The sequence below is a fragment of the Oryza sativa genome, chromosome 6 (assembly GCF_034140825.1).
Source record: "Oryza sativa Japonica Group chromosome 6, ASM3414082v1".
Classification (NCBI taxonomy): Eukaryota; Viridiplantae; Streptophyta; class Magnoliopsida; order Poales; family Poaceae; genus Oryza; species Oryza sativa.
In genome coordinates this window covers 7,499,504-7,521,173 of record NC_089040.1, presented here as the reverse complement: position 1 = coordinate 7,521,173, position 21,670 = coordinate 7,499,504, and the positions used below count along the sequence as shown (strand labels likewise).

Genomic DNA, 21,670 nt, shown 5'->3' with positions numbered 1-21,670 from the left:
ACACCGACAATAATAACCCATGCAATGCACGGGTAGACGACTAGTAATTCTAATTGTTTAATTAGCAGTACAGTACAGTAGAACACTAGAGGGCGGTACAGACGTCAGGGGATATGTTACATCCTGACCAGTACATCTGCCGACACCACGCACTAAAATGTCGTCGCGCCTCAACATGGATCTACAGTCAAACTAATCGATCTACAGTCCCGTCTTCCCTTCAGTCCCACTGTCGCTAGCGACACCGAAACAGCTGAATATTAATCATCTCGCTAAATTCGCCGCCAATTTAGTGGATCTAGCTAGATCGTGCCATTGTCACACGAGGTCACGACTTACGCGTGATCAATTGTTTAATTGAACCTCTCGATTACGCGTCATCGCTCTCGTACTGCCGAGGAGGCAGACTGATCACCCGGCCGGTCGTCCTGCTATACGCTTGAATGGAAACTGGATATTGGATAGACTTGAGTAGTTCTCACCTTGTTGAATGCTGTGTCGCTCTGGGTTTTCTTATCCAACGTTTCATTTCAAGTGCCGTGTCCCTTCGTCCTATTTCAAGTGCACTTGTGAGTTTTCGTATTTAACATTTGACCGTCCGTATTATTTAAAAAATCTATTATATGCTAAAAGTCCATGAAACTTCCTACAAACGCTCTCAAGCCGCCATGTAGGATTTCTATAAACGCTCCTAAGCCATCATGTGGCACTCCAATAAATTAAAAAGATTCTAAATATTCTAAAAAATCTCAACCGTTGATTTCCCCTTAACTGCAGGACCCACTATTTAAATTGTAGATGTATTATGTTTAGAAATAGTTACATGTACGTACTCCCTCCTCTCCCGTGTCCTCTTTTTTAAGCTAACCTCTCCTATTTTCTAGCTAACAATTAAATAAAAAATAATTTAATTAGTATTTCTTAATTTAGACCTATATTAAAAAAAATATGGTACATGGATGCATATTCTAACACTGTACATACCATAAACCGATGTGCAAATATTAGAGTACAATTTAATATGTGGATTAAGAAATCATGCACTTCTTTTGTTCCAAAATTATAAGTATAAAATATAAGCATATATAAAATATTGACATACCAAACGTGTTAAACTTAATAAACATTACCACATACATACTTAAAAAAAATCGTAGCACCAACAAGTACATTGCACACATATAGCACTCTAATCAACAAATCCCCAATTTCAACGGTCAAATTCATAAATTTGGGGAAAAAAAGGGTTATAGAATTATTCTCTGATCTATAAATTTCACCAATTAAAACCAAAGAAAGAGAAAGAGTGGGAGAAGATTTTTTTTTAAGATAATGGAATAAATCCTGGCCTTTACTTCAAAGAAGCTACAACTACTTATTAATCTCACAAAGAGAACAAGCACTCAGGCAACTACATAAAGAGTGACTAAAAACCAACACAAAGGACAAAACAAATTTGAGAGGGGGAATTGAGGAGTATATCTTGCTCTTCGATGTCCCCAAAAGTTCCCGCAAAAAATGTCTCCAAAACGAGTGGATTTTGAGAAGGAGAGGTGAGAGGGGAGAGAGCAAGAGCTCTTCTCAGGCTTGCGCATGGGACAAGGGGGGAATGGATGGGGAGAGGGAGGGGGGAGGGGTGGGGCCTGTCGGTTAAGTGCTACCCACCACCCAGGAGGAGCGTGCAAAAGGCACTGGCGCCTTGGGGTGGAGGGGGGGCATGATAACACCAGCTACTCTGGCGTACCAAAAAGGATCATTTCTAGAATAAGTTTTTTATGGGTCTATTTTTAAAATAAGTTTTTGGAAAGGACCAAATGGTAAACAATCTAGCATCTCAAACACCGTACCAAAATCCAAATATACATATATTTTAGAGACCGAGTACGTATTGATCTATAAACACGTGTATCTAACAAAATTGCTTAAAAATAATTAATTTCAATAAATAATATTTTTGGAAAAAACTACGATTATTAAAGGTACAATTTTCGATAGATGACGCCGTTGAATTTTCGGTACACATTCGGCAGTTTATTTATATTAAAAATAAATAATAATAATTTATTTTTTGACTTGGTTTATAACTTAACATGACTTACATTTCCACATGTTTTCATAAAAATATTAAATAAGACAAATGGTCAAACGCGTGTAAAGAAAATATACTTACCCACGCAAATGCGCGGGTTACCTTCCTAGTTTATGAAATAGTCGCACGCTATAAAAGACGGAAACCATCATCACATCCCTAATTTCATTAAAATCTTATTGAAAGCCCAGCTACATGTTTAATATTTATAAACATCAGAATTTAAATGGTGAGTGAAATCTCATACACCAACGATTCTAGTGTTCCCTCCCCACGTTTGACCACCATCAGAAACAGAAATAGTAACCATCGATTTTTATACAGCCAGTTCCTTTACTATTGTCCTGTTGTTTGTTTCTTCGTTGCTGAATCGATCAAGATTTGCATGGGAGTGCTTGCCGTACGGAGACTGATAGTATAATCAAGTAGGCCACCTGCATGAAAGCCCAGTAACGGGCCAAAAATCAGAGTAATCAAGTTTTTGACCCCGTAGAAAAAAAATCGGTTTCGATGACGCGTAATATAGCAATACACTAACATTATTATAGAAACGTACTAAAAGAAGGACTAAAACCGATACCTATAATACTTTTCCCACCTAAACACGTGCCAATAGGACGCCAACGGCTAGAAACCGGTACCCCTGTGACCAAATAGTTGCCGGTTTTTAACTGAATCTTCACCTATCTTTCCTGCCAGAGAAAGGTGCATGTTCCAGCAAAAAGCTAGCACCTTTTATTCTAGGGAAATTTTGCTGTAGGACACAGTGACTTTGTGTTTTAGCTCTAGGACACATCAAAAGTTGATTTTTGGCGGAATGCATTCTGAAAATATGGTTATTGACTGATGGACACCGCAGACATTAAAATATTGATTTCTGGTTGAATAGGAGAGATAGACAGTGTGAAAGGTTAAAAATGCACCTAGGTCCACTAGTCATATTCTTCTGCAACATCAGACTCCCTCCTGGCATCATCTGACTCCGCCACGGTGGCATAGCCTGGCAAACCCTCAGCGCATGTGGGTGGTGGCACAGTCTGGCTACCCTCAGTGCACATGGGCACAGTGCGGCCTGGCTCGTGTTGCTGATGGAGGTGCGCGTGAAGGTAGCCGCTGCACACGGAGGGAGGGAGCTTCGGTGGCGACACGAAGGAAACTGCGGTGATTCCGGCGGCAAGTAGAGGACATTGGGGTGGTGCGCAACCCTCGGCGTCCCCGGCAATGCGTGAAGGGAGTTGCGGCGGCGCGTGGCCCTCGGTGACCCTAGATGCAAGTGTCCTCCTCCCCGCTGCGGCCGGCTTCTCTAACTCCTCTATTAGCTTCCCCTTCCCCTCCTTGCCGCCGTCGGTTGGCACTATCCATTCGTTGGCTTTCCCTCCTCCTTCCCGACATCGCTAGCTTCCTCTCCCCCTCTGGTGAAGACCTCGACAGCGGCGCTCTGCGCTGTGCTCTATGCACTTGAGCACACGGCGTGCCAGGGTTAATTTTGTCCTGACGCGTCAAAAAGTGGGCCCTCTCTCGCCTAGTCAGCATTAAAACACTAAAATAATTAGCATGGTGTGCTCTTGCAAATAACCAAAATTACAGAGTATTTTCCTCCAAAAGTGACTTTGTGCAACGTCTTATAGCTAAAACAACGAAATCTCAATGTCCCGTAGCAAAAATTTACCTTTATTCTATCCCATCATAGTGGTTGGTTCCGAGGCCCAGTTTAGAGCCAATACTTTTGAGACATTCACTCCCGGAAGTAGACATTGGAGGACCCACTTAAATAATCAGTACCTATATAGCTGTCAAACATATGTGTCGGTTCTAGTTAAGAACCAACACCACCGACACCTATGAGCTCTATATATAGCTCATCCCCTTCCTCTCAAGCTGATCGAGTAAAGAACATATTTTTTGGTGTTGTTGGAGATTGATTGCTAAAAGGTTATTTTTATTTCTCACTCCATTTCACTCTTGCTTGTTGAACTGAACTATTTGCTATGTATATATATAAAGTGTGCAACCGAAACAATTATTTGTATTTGTTTTCTACGGTAAATATTTTTTTATCTGTTTTGTTTATTTAATTAGATCCATCCTCGGATGACCACATGACAATTTTGAGTTTAAGTATTGACATGACGGTAGTTGATTTTGTACATAATATTTATTATTAGGTGCTTTAAATAATATTCATACAGTAGTAAAGAGAAGTGTAACACAATGTTATAATAATTAAATCATTGAATTGCTTGTAAATTATAAAATCCAAATTGTATTTATACTGCATGGTTTGTAACAAAATAAATTATTATATTATTTTTCAAGGGGTGGTAAATTTATTTTATCTTTTTCATGTTCGTTTTATTAAATTACGGCTGTTTTTGGTCCATTTCAACGGAAGAAAATTGGTCTCTCATGGACACAGGGTCATAGTTTCTTTTCGATAAAAGCAGGCCTCAAGCTCGAGTTCGCTTTGTTTATCATTCTGTCTTGACAGCTCGCCTGCACAGTTACTGCAACTGCTGTTAGTGTGTGCCCGATAGTGTTCGTTTAGGGAGTATAAACCAAAATGTCCACAACGCTGTATCTGATTGCAAACATGGCGGAAACAAACGATTTTTGAGGGGATAACTTTATAATTGCTTCCGAAAGAATCAGAACTAAACAGGTTTGATGACAGATAATTGACATGGTGAGAAAAGCAATGGTTTTGTCCACAAGCAAAGGTTTTATATATCGTGCTATACAAAGGAAACGAATCTTACTGTATACTGTATTAATCATGTCACTAAATTCGCCGTCATTTCTTGGATCTAGCAAGAGTTGGTAACTTTTTTTAGAAGAAGATAATCACGATCGAGACACCTAAACGCCTTGCGGTGATATAGGAAAGCTAGACTAAGATGGGTTTTGATAGATTAAACTGACTAGCGGAGCCGATTTAGATAGAATGATGGATAACTACCCGTCTCATGGGCAAACGGAAGGTTTATGGGACAAATCTACAAAGGATTTCGCATTCTCGCAGCGAAGGCAGACGATTTGTGACGCAAATTGACAAAGATGGACGAACTAAACTAGAAAAGTATATGCGATATAGGAAAAAACGATTCAATAGCTTGTATGTAGATTGTGTGTTGTATATTACAATTGAACCGGCATTGTCTCTTATATAGGGGTTTGTCTTGCCCTCTAGAGGCCCTCCTCCATGTCCAACTCGGGGTAAAAACCAAAGGAAACCCAAAACATAGCCTCCCGAGTAAGGAATCTCAAGACTCGACGAAAACAGAGTCGGTCTCGGACTCTGCCGGTACGACCGGCCAAATGCTGCAGGTTAGACCGGCCCATATATGGCGGTCAGACCGGCCTAGTAGAGGAAACCGACAACTTTCTCAAATCTTGGCAATTTTCCTTGTTTTGAACCTAGGTGCCAAATTCAGGTGTAAACGCATGCCCCCTGCCTTTTTGATGAATAATAAAGCATCATATTCGGCTTGATTATTTGTACAAAAATATTCCAAACAAACCGATGTTTCAAAGCATGTACCATTGGGCGAAAACAAAACATATCCTCTTCCGCCATAAAGATTTGATTGTAGCCGGCGTTACCATCCAAGAAACTAATCACCTTATGTCCTGAAGAATCATTGATCAACATGTGGGCTATAGGCACGGTAAAAAAAACATGTGAGCTATAGGCATAGAATATTCATCTTTAGGAGTAGGTTTTTTCAAATCTCTAAAATCTATGCACACTCTAATCATACCACTCCCCTTCTTATCAACCGGAATAATGCTAGACACCCACTCCGCATACCGACATGGCCTAATAAACCCCACCTTCAATAACCGGTCTATCTCTTCCTTGACCCGATCATATAATAGAGGATTAAAGTGACGAGGTGGTTTCTTATAAGGCCTAAATCCTGGTTTTATCGAAAGCCATTGTTCAACAAGATCAGGGCTAAGTTCCGGCATCTCATGGTACTCCCATGCAAAGCTATCAATGTATTCTTTAAGCAACTCGATTATCTTAACCTTATAATCGTTAACCTTATAATCGGCTTTCATGTTTTTGTTTACAAAAGTCGGCCTTGGTATATTTCCATCACCTATATCTATTTCCTCTAATGGATCGGCCGATATAAACCCTTTTCCTAGCTTTTCTACTTCATCAAAATCTTCAATGGTTTCCCTAATATAGTTCTTTGTAGACCGATATTCTTGCACTCACTTTTGTAACCACTCTAAATTAACGTATGAGAAGACGAAGACTCTAACCATTAGCACATCAAAGAAAACTTTATTACTCTTCTTTCGGCTTCCTTGGTCATCCCAATGCCACACAACTTTTTTTAGAGGTTACGAGGTGGTGTTAAGCGATGTTAAGATTTTCACTCTTCTCTTATATGTCACCAAATATTTTTCATAACTAGTAAGGTGAAGATCTCACTGTTAACCGTTCTACACATACCGACGGACCCCTAATTTAAATTATCTGTTAAATTTTTTCCCCTATACAAGCCAATGATTAATTATATTTTTCGATAATTAAAAGGGTACACCAGGGGAACGAGCTAATACAGTTCATTCTCCTTCCTAAAGTGGTGTTAAAATTAAGAGGGTGCTATTTTGGCAACAACAACATGAGTGTGACTATGTTAAAGTCGAATGAATGTTTTTGTTTAACCTTTAGAACTTTGATTTCAAAAATTTACATGACAATAAGTTTATAAAACCTAGGCAAAATTTGCTATATGATATTAAACAAATGTGGTCTTTGTTGTGTGCTGGGTAGCTCTCACTGCCACCGCTCCACCCTAACTTAGATCTCACCACCACCTCTTCAGTACTTGGATCTAGACTTCATGACGCCGGCGGCCTCAAGCTCCTCCCCAACCCATCAATCACCTCGATCTGCGTTGACCTCGGCCGACATCAATGTCCTCACCTCCTTCATCACGGCACCCCATCGCCTCACCACCACATCGTCGGTTTCGCCGCTAGGAACCACCAGCACACCGGGGAAGGGGCATCCTCGCCATCATGGGCCTCTTCCTTATTTGTTTATAGCTGTGCCAAGCCACCACTGCTGCTGGGGGGAGGGGGTGACCTTTGAACAACGCCAGCCTCGCCTTGTGACGAATCTACTATTCCTCCTTTTTTCGGCCAGCACCCTTATTCTCCATATTTTTCTTATTTCTATTTTATTCAAATTATAAATATTTACTCTAGGTGTGTTACCTTTTTAGAAGGTTGCAAATTGTACTTTCTCCCTCTCTGGGCTCTAATCACCTACTTTTTGTTTCATACTTCTAGAAAATGACAAATCTGCCTGGCCTTAATTTCTATAAATAGCACACCATAAGGGAGAGCCAGTGCAACATTATTGTATTAGCTATTATTCCCATTGGAACACACAACCACGATGAATGTTAACGTAGAACATGACTTTCACATGGTTGGAGGGGAAGGAGAAATTAGCTACGCCAAGAATTCCAGGGTTCAAGTAACTACCCATCTCTCTCCCTCCCTTACCCCCCCCCCCCCTCCCCCTCGCTTGGTGTGTCAACAGCTTGCATGTAAGTAATAAGCAATGAGATAGCATCAATTCACATTGGCAACAATACTTGTACCATGCCATGATTAAGGAAAAACTAAGTTGCACCATCCATGATGCATGGAGTGCACATATAGATCCATTTGGAACACTACTCCCTGATCAGCGTCTAGATTAATTGTAGAAAGTTGCTCGGACCTCTTTCAAACACTATTAATTAGACGTTATTTTCGTTTGTCATAACTCTCCTACATATGCCATGTAAGTATTTTTATAGTATGCAGCTGTCTTAAAGAACTGCCTGTGTAATCTGCCTATAGGAAATATTTGTTTTCTACAGGTCTATTATCACAGGCAGTTGGTTAAAAGCATGTAAAATGGGTTACCGGCTGCCTGTAAAAAGTATTTTCCTAGTACTATGCTATCTAACAAAAAAAAGAGTTCCTATACATAGATATTAGATGGTCTATCCTTCTCCTTTTCTTTCTAAAGATCCAATGTTTAATTATAACAATAAATGAATTTTGACATGTATGTATATATGGTGCTAGGCGAAAGCTATGATTGAGGCTAAGTTTGTCCTTGATAAGGCAATCCGAGAACTGTACGCAACCCTTCTAGCTAATATCATGGTTGTTGCCGACCTTGGTTGCTCTTCAGGACAGAATACATTACATTTTGTCTCTGAGGTGATAAACATCTTTACGAAGCACCAAAACAATTTGGGACAAAGTGATACGGTGGATCTTCAGTTCTTCTTAAATGACCTACCGGGTAATGACTTCAACCACCTCTTTCGGATATTGAACACATTCACATTCAAGGGGGCATCAAATCACAAAGGAGATATACTACCTGCATACCATATCTATGGGGCACCAGGATCTTATTACACCAGGCTTTTTCCTCCTCAAGCTGTTCACCTATTTCACTCCTCGTTGTCCCTTCATTGGCGCTCACAGGTAGGTAATGTTGATGATAGTATAATGCAAAATGCTCTTTCAAGTTTCAAACATGTATTTTCTCCACTCTTATTAAGTCACATAATCGTCATGATAATGTTATATATTACAAGTGCTATATCACTTCCTTAGGTGCCGGAGCAACTTAATGGGAAGCAAAAATCATATCTAAATGAAGAAAACATCTACATCACCAAGACTACCCCACTACACGTGGTGAAGCTATTCCAAGAGCAGTTCATCAAGGACGTCTCTCTCTTCCTCAAGTTACGCCACGAGGAACTAGTGGATGGGGGGCGGATGGTACTAACAATTTATGGAAGAAAGAGTGAGGACCCATATAGTGGAGATGTAAATGATATTTTTGGTTTGCTTGGAAAATCACTACAATCTCTTGTTGCTGAGGTAATATACTCCTTTGATCCCATTCTATTTTACTTGTCATATATATGAGACATTGACATAATCATCTCTGCATATGTAATTTTAGCATAACTTTTCCTTCAAATAGATCTATGGAAAATTATTGAAAATATATCTACATAAAGGCATTCTTGTTGACTAATTATTGAAAATATAATCTACTAATCAATTTCATTTTTTTACATATATATATCATGTCTCAATAGTTTTGCATATATCGTTAGTAATTTATGATTTTTATGTTTGACTACACACATCCTAAAGTGCAATAGATTTTGTGATTGGAGTATTCTTGGTTAACCAAATATATACCTACATCCTGTCATATAAGGGACTTTGCCTCTCCTATCTTATCGATGATATAAGAGATTTTTGGTGTACTATTTGTGTGACACTCTGGGCCCAATTAGGATGTGGCCTATGAGTGTCATGTACACTTAATTGGTACTATCTTATGAGTTGAGCAAGAGTAAAACCAACTTATAAAACCTTGTCGCTCTAACCATACAACTTCTGAGTTAACCCTTTTACATGAAACGAGCACAAAAGTATAAGTAGATTGCTATGTGTAATAAGTGGGTCTGCCGGGCTAGGCTGTGCGGATTTACAGCTATTATAGGTTGCCACATTAATCAACTCAAATTTTATTCAATCTTATCCACCAATTAACCACTAACTCTCACTTAATATAGCTAGGATAGTCCTTTATCTATATTCTAAATATCTAGAAAAGAGAGAATATAGATAAATGACTATCCTAGAGACAGTGTGTGTAGTAAAATTATGGGATTTCCACGTTAATAAAATCTAAACTAAACTTTCGATGTGTATTAATACTTAATAGGGTCTCGTGGAGAAGGAAAAGCTTGACTCCTTCAATCTACCTGTATATGGTCCGTCGGTTGGTGAGTTGGAGGAAATTGTGAATCGCGTCAATTTGTTTGACATGGACCATATGCATCTGTTTGAGTGCAACTGGGATCCCTATGATGACTCACAAGGTGACATTGTGCACGACAGTGCCTTGAGTGGAATCAATGTCGCAAACTGTGTTAGAGCCGTAACCGAGCCCCTAATTGCAAGCCATTTTGGAGAGGGCATATTAAGTGCACTGTTCACAGACTATGCTCACCGTGTTGCCAGCCACCTTGAGAAGGAGAAGACAAAGTTTGCTTGGATCGTCATATCCTTAAAGAAAAGATGCTAGAGATACTTGCAGTGTGTTTATGTGTGTGTGTGTATATATATATATACACTATAATTATTTATGTACTATATAATTATTGAACCTAATTCCCCCCTAAAAAAAACACTAGGTGGGTTGCAGCATCAATGCATGTACGCTTGTGTTGTTTGTTTCTTCCTCGGACATGCGCGGTATGTGCATTTGTGTCTGTGTGTGTATGGCGCGGACAAGTCGGATCGAGAGCAGCTGAAATTGAAGTACGAAGTAGTGCTTGTTTCTCCTTGTATCACTCTACCACTATGCTTATAAATTTATAAGAGAATGAGAAAACAGAAAAGTTGCAGACGTTTTGCAGCACAAGACTCTTGTCTCTTAACTATATATATTTGACGTTGATCAGTTGAAATTCATTTCGAACTAACCAATGTCAAATAAAAAGAACATACTGGGGTACGTGGTGGCTTGTTTGGTAGTGTGTATGGTTATCACTTACTGCGACTTAATTGGAGTATGATCTCAAAAATAAAAATAAAAAGAGACTAGAGTAGATGCATGTTTGTTTTGATTTGTCCAAATTCTGAATATTTCTTATGATCGCCCCTTCTCAAGTATGACACATACTCTATTAACACACCAGCTAGCTTCAAAAATGCCACATATCTACATTAGTAAAATGTGTATTTTTTCTCACAAAAACGCAAAGTATCACGTACAATTAAAGACATGGACCGTCTGATTTATTTCACCGGGCTTTGTAGGATATTGGATCCTCTTATTGGTGAAATCTCTTCTCGGTTTTTAAGCACTTTTTCTTAGAACCACACATATCCTACCACATGATCGTGTTTCCTTCATCTTGCAGCAGCAGCAGGTAGTTCACGGACTTGATCAACCTTTTGTCGATGGTGTGTTAATGTAGCATGTAAATGTTTTCTTCCTTCGGAGGGCCAGCGACACTAGCCAGGAATAGCCGCATGAACAACTTCCAGCGCTTGGAGATTGATTTGGCTCTCTATAGGGTTTTGGATTTTGCAACCAGAACTTAGGCGTTCCCTCCTCCTCACGCCTCTCCCCTTAAGTGCACTGGTGGGGCACGGGGGCTAAACCAAATTGGTTTATAATTTGTTACCACCGATTACAGTAACTACTTATCTCTATTTTTATTGATCTCTTTATTTGTTTCTTGTAAATAAAGGTTAATTAGATTCATACCATTATAAATTTGTCTGTTAGGAAAAATATCATTACTATTTAATAAGAGAATTTTTTCTGTCCTTGAGGCTCTAAGGTACCGTACGGTACCAAATCTGAACCATCGATCCGGCCTCATTGGACGGATGAGATTGCAGCGTACCGCCTGGTACCGCACGGGCTAATATATGCGGTATGGCAGGTGGAGGGGTAGGAAAGTAATTTTGCCTTATGCCGCAACAACCGATGATTCTGCTCGGCTCTTTCCTTCTCTCATCTCTCTTTCGTTCTTTCGTCTCTCAAAGAAACGAAGCCGGCCTTCTTCTTCCTCCGCATATTTCGAATCCGGCCTTGGTGCACGCAGAGGTATTTCCATCTCTCGTTTTTCTCTCCGATTTCGTGGGCGCACGCAGAGGGAAGACCTCTCTTTGATTCTCTCGGCTCTCTTTCTTGATCTCGTATTTCTCTTCGATTTACATGTGGGCGCAAACAGTGGGAGCAGCGCAGATGATGGGGGATGGCAGATCCCTAGATCGGTCCATCCGCTCGCGCCCCCCTTCGAGAAATGGAGGCGATCTTGCCGCATATAGGGTGGGGCTGGTGTTCAGAACTGCGCAACGGCGGGTAGATTGGCAGCATGCATCTTCATTCAGTCATGCCCTAGTAATCGTTAAGACTAAATGATGATGTGCTTAGTCTTAATGTTCCTTCTATTATGTACTGTGATGCCTTCCTATGATGTAATTAAGTTAATGGATGAGCCATCTACATCTGTTTAATCCTAAATGGATGCTTCAGTATTGAAAATCTGGCTGTTTCGGTTCTGTATATGAATTTTTGCTGCTGTTGTTTCTGAACTGGCTAGTGTCTAATAGTTGCCCATGTGGAAGCTGACGAAAGCTGGTGTTTGTTTCACTTATGAAAGCTGGTGTTTCTGATTCTGCCGCATAACATATTTGGCACTAATACACTTACTAGCATGGATAGTTGGGATTTAAACACAAGTACAAATCCAGGAACACAACATGTGAGCTTTGTACTGAAACGGCCAGATTTAAACACAAGTATAAATCCAGGCACACAACATGTGAGCTTTGCACTCAATACCGATGCAGTTTAACAACATGCTGGGCAAAATCAACCCCTAATCCATAAGAAAGTTTGCAAATATAAAATGCAGTACTTCTAGTGTAATACAGGTTTGGAACAAATGTGCAAATAACAACAAGCTGGACAAAATCAACCCCTAATCCATAAGAACATCCATCCTTGAGCACAGCTGTTCAATACCCATAAACTTACGATACTCTTCCTGATACTCAAATCTTGAACCATCACCAATCATTTTTGACAACAGCAACAACCTGTCAAACACATACCAAACATAAAAAAGCAAGTTCATACAGATTCGGACTAATTGCTAATAAAAAAAAAACAGCAAATGTTGTAAGAAACAGAGACACAAGCGATGGTGATGGAACTCACAGAAGGCGTACAACATAGGGGTGCGCTGCTCTGTCCAGGATCGCTGGCAGCGACGGACAGAAAGGTGCTCGGGCGGCGGGCGACGGAGGTGAGCACCTGTGCTCGGCCGGCTGTGGTCGGGTGGCGAGCTACGGCGGTGGGCAGCTGTGGTCGGGCGCCGGACGACGGCAGTGGCAGGCTGTCGTCGGGCGGCAGCGGAACTAAAAGCTCCCAGCCGGTATTGGCGCTGGCGGTGGAACTAAATGGCGGCACCGGCGGATGAGAAGGGGCTAGAGCGGCGGAACTGCTGCGGCGGACGACAACTCGTGCTGGACTTGAAGGGATTGTTGCGCGAAGATTCTCCGTATTCGTTGCTTTGGCGGTGCCGACCGAGTGGCCCAATGAGTGAATGCCTCTTTTTTTCCGATCATGCCCCAACCAAATCAATGGCTAGATTTGATTTGGTACCTTGTAGTACCTAGTACCACATAGTACCTTATTGTACCTCATAGTACATTCTCAAGGATGGGAAAAGAGCTCATTTAATAATTTGTTCTAATGTCAATGTAATTTTATACTTATTTAGGATATGCCCATACTTAACCTTCACTATATTTTCTAATATTTTTAGACCAAATCACCCCCTTCTCCTTCCTCGTCCTCTCATCTCTCTCCTATCCACGAGCGTGCTCAAGCCAAGCTCGAACCGAGCCTATAAAATGTTCGAGCTTTTTGGCAGGCTTGCCTCGAGCTCGACCAAGCTCGAGCTCAACTACCGAGTTTGATTTTTAAGTAAAATAATATATATTTCAAAGATAATCTTTTAAAAACAATTAAAAAATAATTAATTTCTAGTTCATCATATTAATAGAAGAGGAAAAAAGAATAAAATAAATATATGATGTCCATATGAGGCATACAAATAACATATTTGATCTCCTAATTTATTAAATAACAATAAAAATCATATATTACTAGGCTCGTTGGAAGCTCGAGCTCGGCTCGACAAAGCTCGCGAGCTTAGGGAGAGGCTCGGGTTCGGCTCGTTTGGAGCTCGAGCCGAGCTTGAATCGAGCCTAGGACGAGCCAAGCTCTAGCAGCTCGCGAGCCTCGAGCTTTTTTGACAGCCCTATGTGCAGCCCAGAGAGCCCCTAGTCAGCCGCCAGCACCACCTCGATCACTGGGCAGGTACCAGCTGTCGTCCTCCTGCATCAAAAGCATCATACGGATGTCACGCGGCATCGGAAGCTTCCACCAATTGAGGTGCTTGAACAAGGTGGATTGTATCACTATTTGTGTGAGACCTGCGGCAAGGAGCCCTCGAACAGTGCCACCCCCAACACCAGCATGCCGAAGCCCTAGCTCATACAGCGCCACCACCTCGTGCTTGCGCCTCTCCTCCTCCTTCATTTTCTTGCATGATGGCATTGACATCGACCGGCCTGAGCACAACCTTAATTACTTGGTCTTACTAAAACTAGACTGAATTTAGAATCTAACAATCGATGTCAAAAGTAATCTATTCGCCACAAAATTATCTACGACAACTTTATTATTCGATCAAAATAAAGTTTAAGATTGTTATTAGGCTGTAAAAACTCTTTATTAAAATCTAAGTTTGGTGAAACTAGTGGTAAGAAATCTGATAGAGTAAGGTGCGATATAAGTTTATTCCACCACCAAACACTACACAAAAAATCTAATAAGGGGCGTCATCATAAATGTCGGTACATAGAAAGCGAGCACATATGAGGATTTTCTCGCCTTTACATGGGTGTATAAATAAAAACCGGCACCTATAACCACTCATGGACGCCAAGTGAATAAATAAACCGTTATTAACAGTACCCCCCAAGTCATTGGTACTGGTTGTTACAATAAAGTGGCACCTATATATGAACATCACAAAGATGTCAGTTCTTCTAATAAATCGGCACCTATGAATACAACGCAACAAGTGCTAGTTTTTATTGTGAACCAACAGATATGGTCATCACATTTGTATCAGTTCTTAATAAAAACCCGCATATGTGTTCACAGGTACAAGTTGTCAATTAAAACCGGCACTTATGATGACGCTACGCATATATATGTGTGTGTTTTTTAGCTAACTTTTTATATGAAATCGACTGAAGATAAACTTTATATCAAACTAGATAACGAGCGCGCCAACCAATTTATAGCTCATATTTGTTACTTCTCATCATCTGCTTGTTAGTTTATCTGTTGCAGCCTTAAAAAAAATGGAACTTAATTTTAGACTTGGTTTTAGTTTTTTCTAATTGTATATTATTTTCCACAGTTTTCTTTTTTAACCACTAATAATATAATTATATTATAAAAAAAATGTTTGCTTAGTTCATTTTTTATATGGCTTACCATTAATATCTCAAATGAATAATAATATATCTTGATTTGTGGGTTTATTGTGCTATATAGACTTTTTAACTTTGAGAAATCACTGGATATATATGATGTTAGGGAATAGTTGGGGCTATTTCCATAAAATAGATAGTTTCACACGTGAGTAATAGAATAGCAGGAACTCTATATCCTAAATAAATGTATCTTGGATTACTGATTCATGCCCATCATTTTGCATTGAAACTGCATGAAAAAACCATGCACAATCGTTTTAATTTATGCAAATATTTTCATTGATCCTAGCAATTTCTTGTTACTAATTACTTCCATACATTTAGTTTCCCTATTTATTGTTTTCATTTAGATAAATTTATTGCTTACTTTTTATTTCTTGGATAAATTTAATGTTTATTATATTTATAAAAAAAATGGTTATAATGTAGTTCTTGCTGCCATTTTTTTTTTTTTGCATTTCAACGTAGAATATTTTCATGATGAAGCTAGTTACTTTGTTCAGTTTTGATTTAACATTTTTTTTATGAAAAGCTAAAAGTCATATTTTTTCCATCTTCTCTCAGTTTCCTTTTTATTTATTTAATTTACTTCTCATATTTTTCTGCATTATAATGCATGCCAGATTATATTTTAAAGCCTATAGAATGTTTAAAGTTTTTTTTCTGTACTTTTTTATTACTATATGCTCCCCAGATTTAGGTTAAATTTAGCCCATGATCCTACTGACGTGTATTTCTTTATAATAGTTTAAATTTTATGCAATAATGATTGAATAAATTTGTGGGCTTTATTTAAACGGTCTAGGAACAATTTATGGGCTTCATTTAAACAGTATAGGAACAATTTCTGGGCACTAGTAATATGCCCGTGCTAACACTACGATGATATTTGATGATGCAAATCCCTTCTCTACTATTATAAAAATTGAAGATCTTTTCATCAGAATTTTGGTACATCATCCGTATTGAAATAGGTTTTAATTTTATATTTCTATCAAATCATTTCCTTTTTTCTTATGTCAGAGTGTCCCTCTTATCCAATACGCGGACGAATTAATTTGGCCTGCACCTTTTTGCGTGCCCCTTGCTGCTTGCAGACCTGCGCCCGCGCTGCGATTGGGCCCGCAACGCCCTCGCGTGTGATTTTTAGCATGCCCGATTGGCCATCGTTCCATTTTACTGCTTATTACTGATATGTAAACCACCATCCTAAGGTACAACAACAGAGGTGATCCATATGTAATTATGAACATCAATATGCCAGAAAGAACTATGTAGTAACCTGAAATACCCTGTTAAAATTCATTAGTCAAACCAGAATGCGATGAGGACAAAAGGCACTTAACTAAGCCTTTGTTAAACCTACAATGAAAGCTCCAGCAACATTACTTTAAAAAAAAAAAGCTCCAGCAGCATCAACGATGGCGAAGTTATTGGTGTTTCCAAGACCAAAATGTCCAGACAAACCCAATAACTGCATTAGTTCATCAACAATGATTAGCATTAGTAAACCACTAAAAAGGAAAGCGCGGCGCCACGTCGTACGATAGGGCAGATAGAGGAATTTAGTTGAGAAAATTCTAAACATTATGAAACCTTTAGCTGTTTCTCAGATGATTTTGATAGGATAATATACATGCATGCAGTGCTCAATAGCATTAACCTTAACCTTATGTACCTTACATCTTCTTTGAAAGTTGCAGTGCTTGCAAACAGGGGCGAAGCTAGCATTAAAACAAGGGGGTGCACTACCATTGAGAATTTAGAAATTTTCAGTACAACACTGTACATTCTAGTGTTTTTAAGTGAGAAGTTAGGAATATGGGGGTTCATATGCACCCCCCAAGATAATATAGCTTCGCCACTGCTTGCAAATTAAAAAAAAAAATCTCATATTGGCAGAAGGCTATTTACAATCTTCTTTTGCGGCATTTGCAGTCCTTTCAAGGAAAACAATTCCCTCTTTTCTATTTTGCATAGGAGATAGAGAACCACTATCAGGCTTGAGGTCAAGGGAACACACTTACATTACTTGGACGCTTTTCAAGTTTCCAACCTCAGCAGGAACTGACCCATCAGGCCATCACTCAGCAGGAACTGATCCATCAAGATGGTTTTACTCAAATTTCTTCAGTCAAAGCATAAAAAATTAGGCATCAATATTAATAATGGCCATATGAAATAAATTATGGTTTTTCATTAAAAGTAAAAATAATATGGTTTCTAGGAGGTTGGTCCGCAACATACAGTTCAAGAAGGTGCTCCAGATCACCAATAGTAGCAGGAACTGATCCATAGAATTTATTCCTGGAAAGATCCATGTTCAGAAAATAAAGGAGTATCATTTAGTGCAGCCCACAGGTCATTTAATTCATTCTTTTGGTTGAAAGAAAAAAAAAAAGAATGATGGAACAAGTTCCCAACTCCTCTAAGAAGATGATCACCAGAATTAAAATGTAAAGACAAATCATGAATTCTAGCAAGTAAATCTGTAGGTGCCCACGGGTCTTGTAGTAGCAGGTAAATAATTATAGCAAAAGCGTTTACTTATAGTGCGTCCAAGTTGATGATGTGACCAAGCTCAAAAGGATTATTTATTACCTTGGAATTGTTTGAAGATATGTTCCTGCATTTTTTAAATATATTTTTAAGCAAGGAAAACATTAGTTCAAATACAATAACTTCCCTAAGTGAATTGAGTAATAACTGTAAGCATAATGCAACAGATACAATTACTCACAAGTAAGTCAAGACTCTCCAACTTCTGGAAACCAGCAGGAATAGAACCATTGAGCTCATTGCCATAAACATTGCTGAGAGGCAAAAGAAACATGATTAATCAACCGGAGTAAAAATTAATGTGTTAAATTATAAGTTGGCTTAGTACTGCCTAACTTACAATTTGTTTAGAGCAGTGCAAGAACTGATGTTTGCAGGAATAGGACCTTGAAAATTGTTGTCGGCAAGATTCCTATATGCAAAATTTGGTCAACAATTGCACATAATAAAAATAAAGCACACAACGTAATTCGTAGACACGATACAATTTCTTACAGTTCAAAAAGCTCAAGTTTGCCAAGTTCAGCTAGAATTCAAGCTTTGCACAGGCACAGCTCTTTTCATGATTGTTACAGGGAGGAGGGTTGTCAGTTGATGACAGGAGGTCAGGATTAGTTGGTTTGGAGGTGACAGGCTAATGGTCTCACATTTGCTTTAGCACATGTACATCTCTGAGTTTCTATTGAAAATTAGACTTGTGATGGTGATGACAAATTCTATTTCCCTTAGAGTTATTTTGAGACTCCTACAGTGCTTCCACTATTCATTCATAAAAAACATTAAAGATTGGCATGTGGTAATCCATGGCAAATGATTACAAAACTACAGAACACATCAACCATGAAACTCAAAAGTACCTGCAGACCTAGTCAATAACCTCCAATAATTTCTTGTTCGAAGAAAAGTAGCTGTAGAGAAATATTTAGCAAATGAGAGAATTATAACGTCCATTCGCCATCCGCCGCCGCGGAGACGGGGCTCAAGCTCCTCCCGTCATGATTGGCTCCGGTGAGGGCAGCGGCTTCAGTTCTCTCCTCCCTGCCACTGGATCCATGTTGGTGCGGCTCCGGCGAAGCTCCGCCAGTCATGATCTGCTTCCGCCACCTGTGCCGACCTCCCAGTGCGTTGCCTCCTTCGAGCTCCACCTCCATGAGCGCCTCGATCTCGAGGAGGAGCTTGTGGCTGCGGTGAACCTTGGGAGGAGAAAAGGGGTCTTTTCTCCGTGCCGGCGGTGAGCGGCGGCTCGTCCTGTGAGGCTGTGCCCGAGAGAGAGAAGAGGAATCGCTGGCGGCCATGGGGTGAGGGAGATCTGGAGGAATCGGCGGCAGCGGCTATCGCGGGCGGCGGCGGTGAGGTGCGGTTCTGGGAAGGCAAGAGGGAGAGGGATGTGCGAGATCAGGCGCGCTGATGTGAGGCCGTGAGGAGGGGGCGATGTATGCGTGATTGACGGGGTGAGGGGGCGACGTAGCGGTGCTGACCCGGTCTTCATTCCATGTGGTGCTTATGTGGTATTAGAATTAAAAAAATATATGTGGGACCAATCTGTCATTCACACACAAAATATATTATGGGACCCACTGACATGTGGGGCCCACATGTTATCATTTCTCCTTCCCTTCTTCCTCCTCCCCCTCGCTCTCTCCCTTTCTCTCCCTCTTCGCCGTATACGGCCAAGGAGGCCGCAGACGAGAGTGACGGCGGTGGGCGGGCGAGGGTCGGTCGCAATGTCGCTGAGCTCGTGTGCGCCCTCCGCGCCGTCGAGCTCCAAGCACCTTGGCAACAAGGGCAACGGGACACGGGGAGAAGAAAGCACGTGCGCCGCCGGCGCTCGAGAAAAGGGAGAGGGCGTGACCCTTCCCCGAGTGAGAGAGACCCCTCCGCCCGTCCACCACCTCAGTGCTAAGCGACCGGCGAGCAACAAACGTGGCGATGGTCACCGCCCCCTCCCTTTTCTGCTAGATCGATTCCATGGGAAGTTCAATCCATCCGGTGCCATTTAAGATCTCACAGCGTATCTCTCGTTTGGTCACCGGCGGCGGTGGCGGGCTCGCTGGCGGCGAAGAGAGCGTATTTAGGGTGTGTTTGGTTGGTGGGATATACCCGGATAGGACATGGCCGTCGCTTTTTTGGAGGGTGTTTGGTTGCTGGGTGAAAGTGGGATAGGGCGGCCCGGAGGGAAATATTCCCCCCAGATGCTGGATAGAGGGATCCGGCCGATTTGGCTAGATGCAGTCGCCCGAGGCTCGGGCGAGCGAGTCGCGTGACTCGCGTCACCCCTCACCACGGCGACGCGAGCGAGGCGGCGGATAGGGCGGCCGGCGTGGGCGACGAGCGCGGTGGCTGGCACGGGCGACGAGCGCGGTGGCCGGCGAGAGAGAAGGCAAGCTCGGAAGCCGGCGCGGGCGACGAGAGAGGAGGCAAGCTCGGCAGCCGCTGAGACGAAGATGAGAACGCGGCGACGACGATGATGAGAACCCGGCGATGACGACAATGATACGGGTGGCGAGCGCCGCGTCGGCGTGAGGAGGTGGCGGTGGCGGTAGGCGGGGGGAGGAGGTGAGCGGCGGCCGGCAGGAGGAGGCGGCTGGCGGGAGGAGGCGCCGGCGGCGAGCCCCAGATCCGGCCATGTAATTTTTTTCTTTTTTCTTTTTGTTTTTTTCTATATATGTGTATTTATAATGGAAGTAGCGGTGTAAAATTGTATTATGTATTAACTAACATGGTGGCCTGCGTAGATTGCACGGCTAGCATCATTATATTTTCTTTCATATAATAGCATATATGTTTTCTCATTATATTATTCAAATATATTAAAATGACATCATAATTTTAAATTTTGCAATAACTTTATGACACTACAAATGTGTAATATTCATATTGTATTTTATATACGTGTTAGTTATTAATTATTTTTATTCCCGAATTTTCTGTAAATTGTATTTCTATATGGACTCTATGCTCTTCTTCCAATATTATTTATTTTTATTTCTGAATTTTTATTATTTCTAATTATATTTCTATGTAGACTCTAAACTCATCTTTTAATATTCTTTAATTTTAATTTCGAAATTTTATTTACTTCTAAATTGTATTTCTATATTGACTTTAAACTCTTGTTTCCATGTTTTTCTTAATTTCTAATTTTAGTTATTTGTAAATTGTATTTTTATACGGACTCTAAACTCTACTTTTAATTTTATTATATTTATTCCAAATTTTAGTTAGTTTTAAATTCCTATTATTTCCTAATTGTATTTCTATATGGATTCTATACTCTACTTCTAATATTCCTTATTTTTAATTCCGAATTTCAGTTATTTCCTAATTGCATTTCTATATGGACTCTACACTCTACTTCTAATATTCCTTATTTTTAATTCTGAATTTCTATTTTTTTCTTAATTGTATTTTTATATGGACTCTACACTCTACTTCTAATATTCCTTATTTTTAATTCCAGATTTATATTATTTCCTAATTATATTTCTATATGGACTCTATACTTTACTTTAAATATTTCTTATTTTTAATTCCGAATTTCAGTTATTTGTATTTCTCTATGTACTATATACTATACTTCTAATATTCCTTATTTTTAATTCTAAATTTCTATTATTTTCTAATTGTATTTCTATATGAACACTATACTCTACTTCTAATATTCCTTAGTTCTAATTCCGAATTTCAGTTATTTTCTAATTGTATTTCTATATGGACTCTAGTCTCCTCTTGTAATATTTCTTATTTTTTAATTCCGAGTTTCAGTTATTTCCTAATTGTATTTATATATGTACTCTATACTCTACTTCTAATATTTGTTATTTTTATTTCCGAATTTCAGTTATTTCCTAATTGTATTTCTATATG

At 40.1% G+C, this 21,670-nt stretch overlaps 2 protein-coding genes and 1 long non-coding RNA gene across 8 annotated transcripts; 2 read left to right on the top strand and 1 right to left on the bottom strand.

Annotated features, from left to right (window-relative positions):
* The first annotated feature begins 7,462 nt into the window (after positions 1 to 7,462).
* On the top strand, positions 7,463 to 10,563 carry LOC4340627 (anthranilate O-methyltransferase 1). Its single transcript, XM_015787298.2, has 4 exons — positions 7,463 to 7,589; positions 8,192 to 8,602; positions 8,735 to 9,007; positions 9,870 to 10,563. Exons 1-4 carry the CDS (start codon positions 7,509 to 7,511, stop codon positions 10,230 to 10,232), a joined length of 1,128 nt encoding a protein of 375 aa, XP_015642784.1. The 5' UTR covers positions 7,463 to 7,508; the 3' UTR covers positions 10,233 to 10,563.
* Positions 10,564 to 11,660: 1,097 nt separating this feature from the next.
* Positions 11,661 to 12,230, top strand: LOC136356790 (uncharacterized). Its single transcript, XR_010741783.1, has 2 exons — positions 11,661 to 11,768; positions 11,896 to 12,230. It is a non-coding gene; the product is annotated as an uncharacterized lncRNA (long non-coding RNA).
* A 1,516-nt stretch (positions 12,231 to 13,746) lies between these two features.
* Positions 13,747 to 19,209, bottom strand: LOC4340626 (LRR receptor-like serine/threonine-protein kinase SIK1). 6 transcript variants are annotated; one of them, XR_010741776.1, is made up of 8 exons: positions 18,669 to 19,209; positions 18,144 to 18,215; positions 17,985 to 18,057; positions 17,846 to 17,870; positions 17,492 to 17,551; positions 17,272 to 17,372; positions 14,171 to 14,308; positions 13,747 to 14,072 (listed from the first exon to the last, which is right to left on the bottom strand). XR_010741776.1 is itself a non-coding variant. In XM_015786188.3 (6 exons), coding segments are annotated over exons 1-6 (318 nt in total). In that variant the 5' UTR covers positions 18,755 to 19,209; the 3' UTR covers positions 16,516 to 17,370. The 6 variants fall into 6 exon arrangements, 2 of the variants coding, with proteins under 2 accessions (XP_015641674.1, XP_066167304.1); XR_010741775.1 differs by having other exon boundaries at positions 17,272 to 17,341; XR_001546478.3 differs by lacking the exons at positions 13,747 to 14,072; positions 14,171 to 14,308 and adding an exon at positions 16,516 to 16,718.
* Positions 19,210 to 21,670: the final 2,461 nt, after the last annotated feature.

What these genes read in the sequence shown, in the direction of transcription:
- LOC4340627 (XM_015787298.2), top strand. Translation starts at nt 7,509, where the DNA reads ATGAATGTTAACGTAGAACATGACTTTCACATGGTTGGAGGGGAAGGA. An exon ending in CCAAGAATTCCAGGGTTCAA is followed by an intron (nt 7,590 to 8,191) that starts GTAACTACCCAT and finishes ATATGGTGCTAG; the next exon opens with GCGAAAGCTATGATTGAGGC. An exon ending in CCCTTCATTGGCGCTCACAG is followed by an intron (nt 8,603 to 8,734) that starts GTAGGTAATGTT and finishes TCACTTCCTTAG; the next exon opens with GTGCCGGAGCAACTTAATGG.
- LOC4340626 (XM_066311207.1), bottom strand. Translation starts at nt 18,754, where the DNA reads ATGGACGTTATAATTCTCTCATTTGCTAAATATTTCTCTACAGCTACT. An exon ending in TGCACTGCTCTAAACAAATT is followed by an intron (nt 18,058 to 18,143) that starts GTAAGTTAGGCA and finishes TTTGCCTCTCAG; the next exon opens with CAATGTTTATGGCAATGAGC. An exon ending in TATCTTCAAACAATTCCAAG is followed by an intron (nt 17,552 to 17,845) that starts GTAATAAATAAT and finishes GGATCTTTCCAG; the next exon opens with GAATAAATTCTATGGATCAG.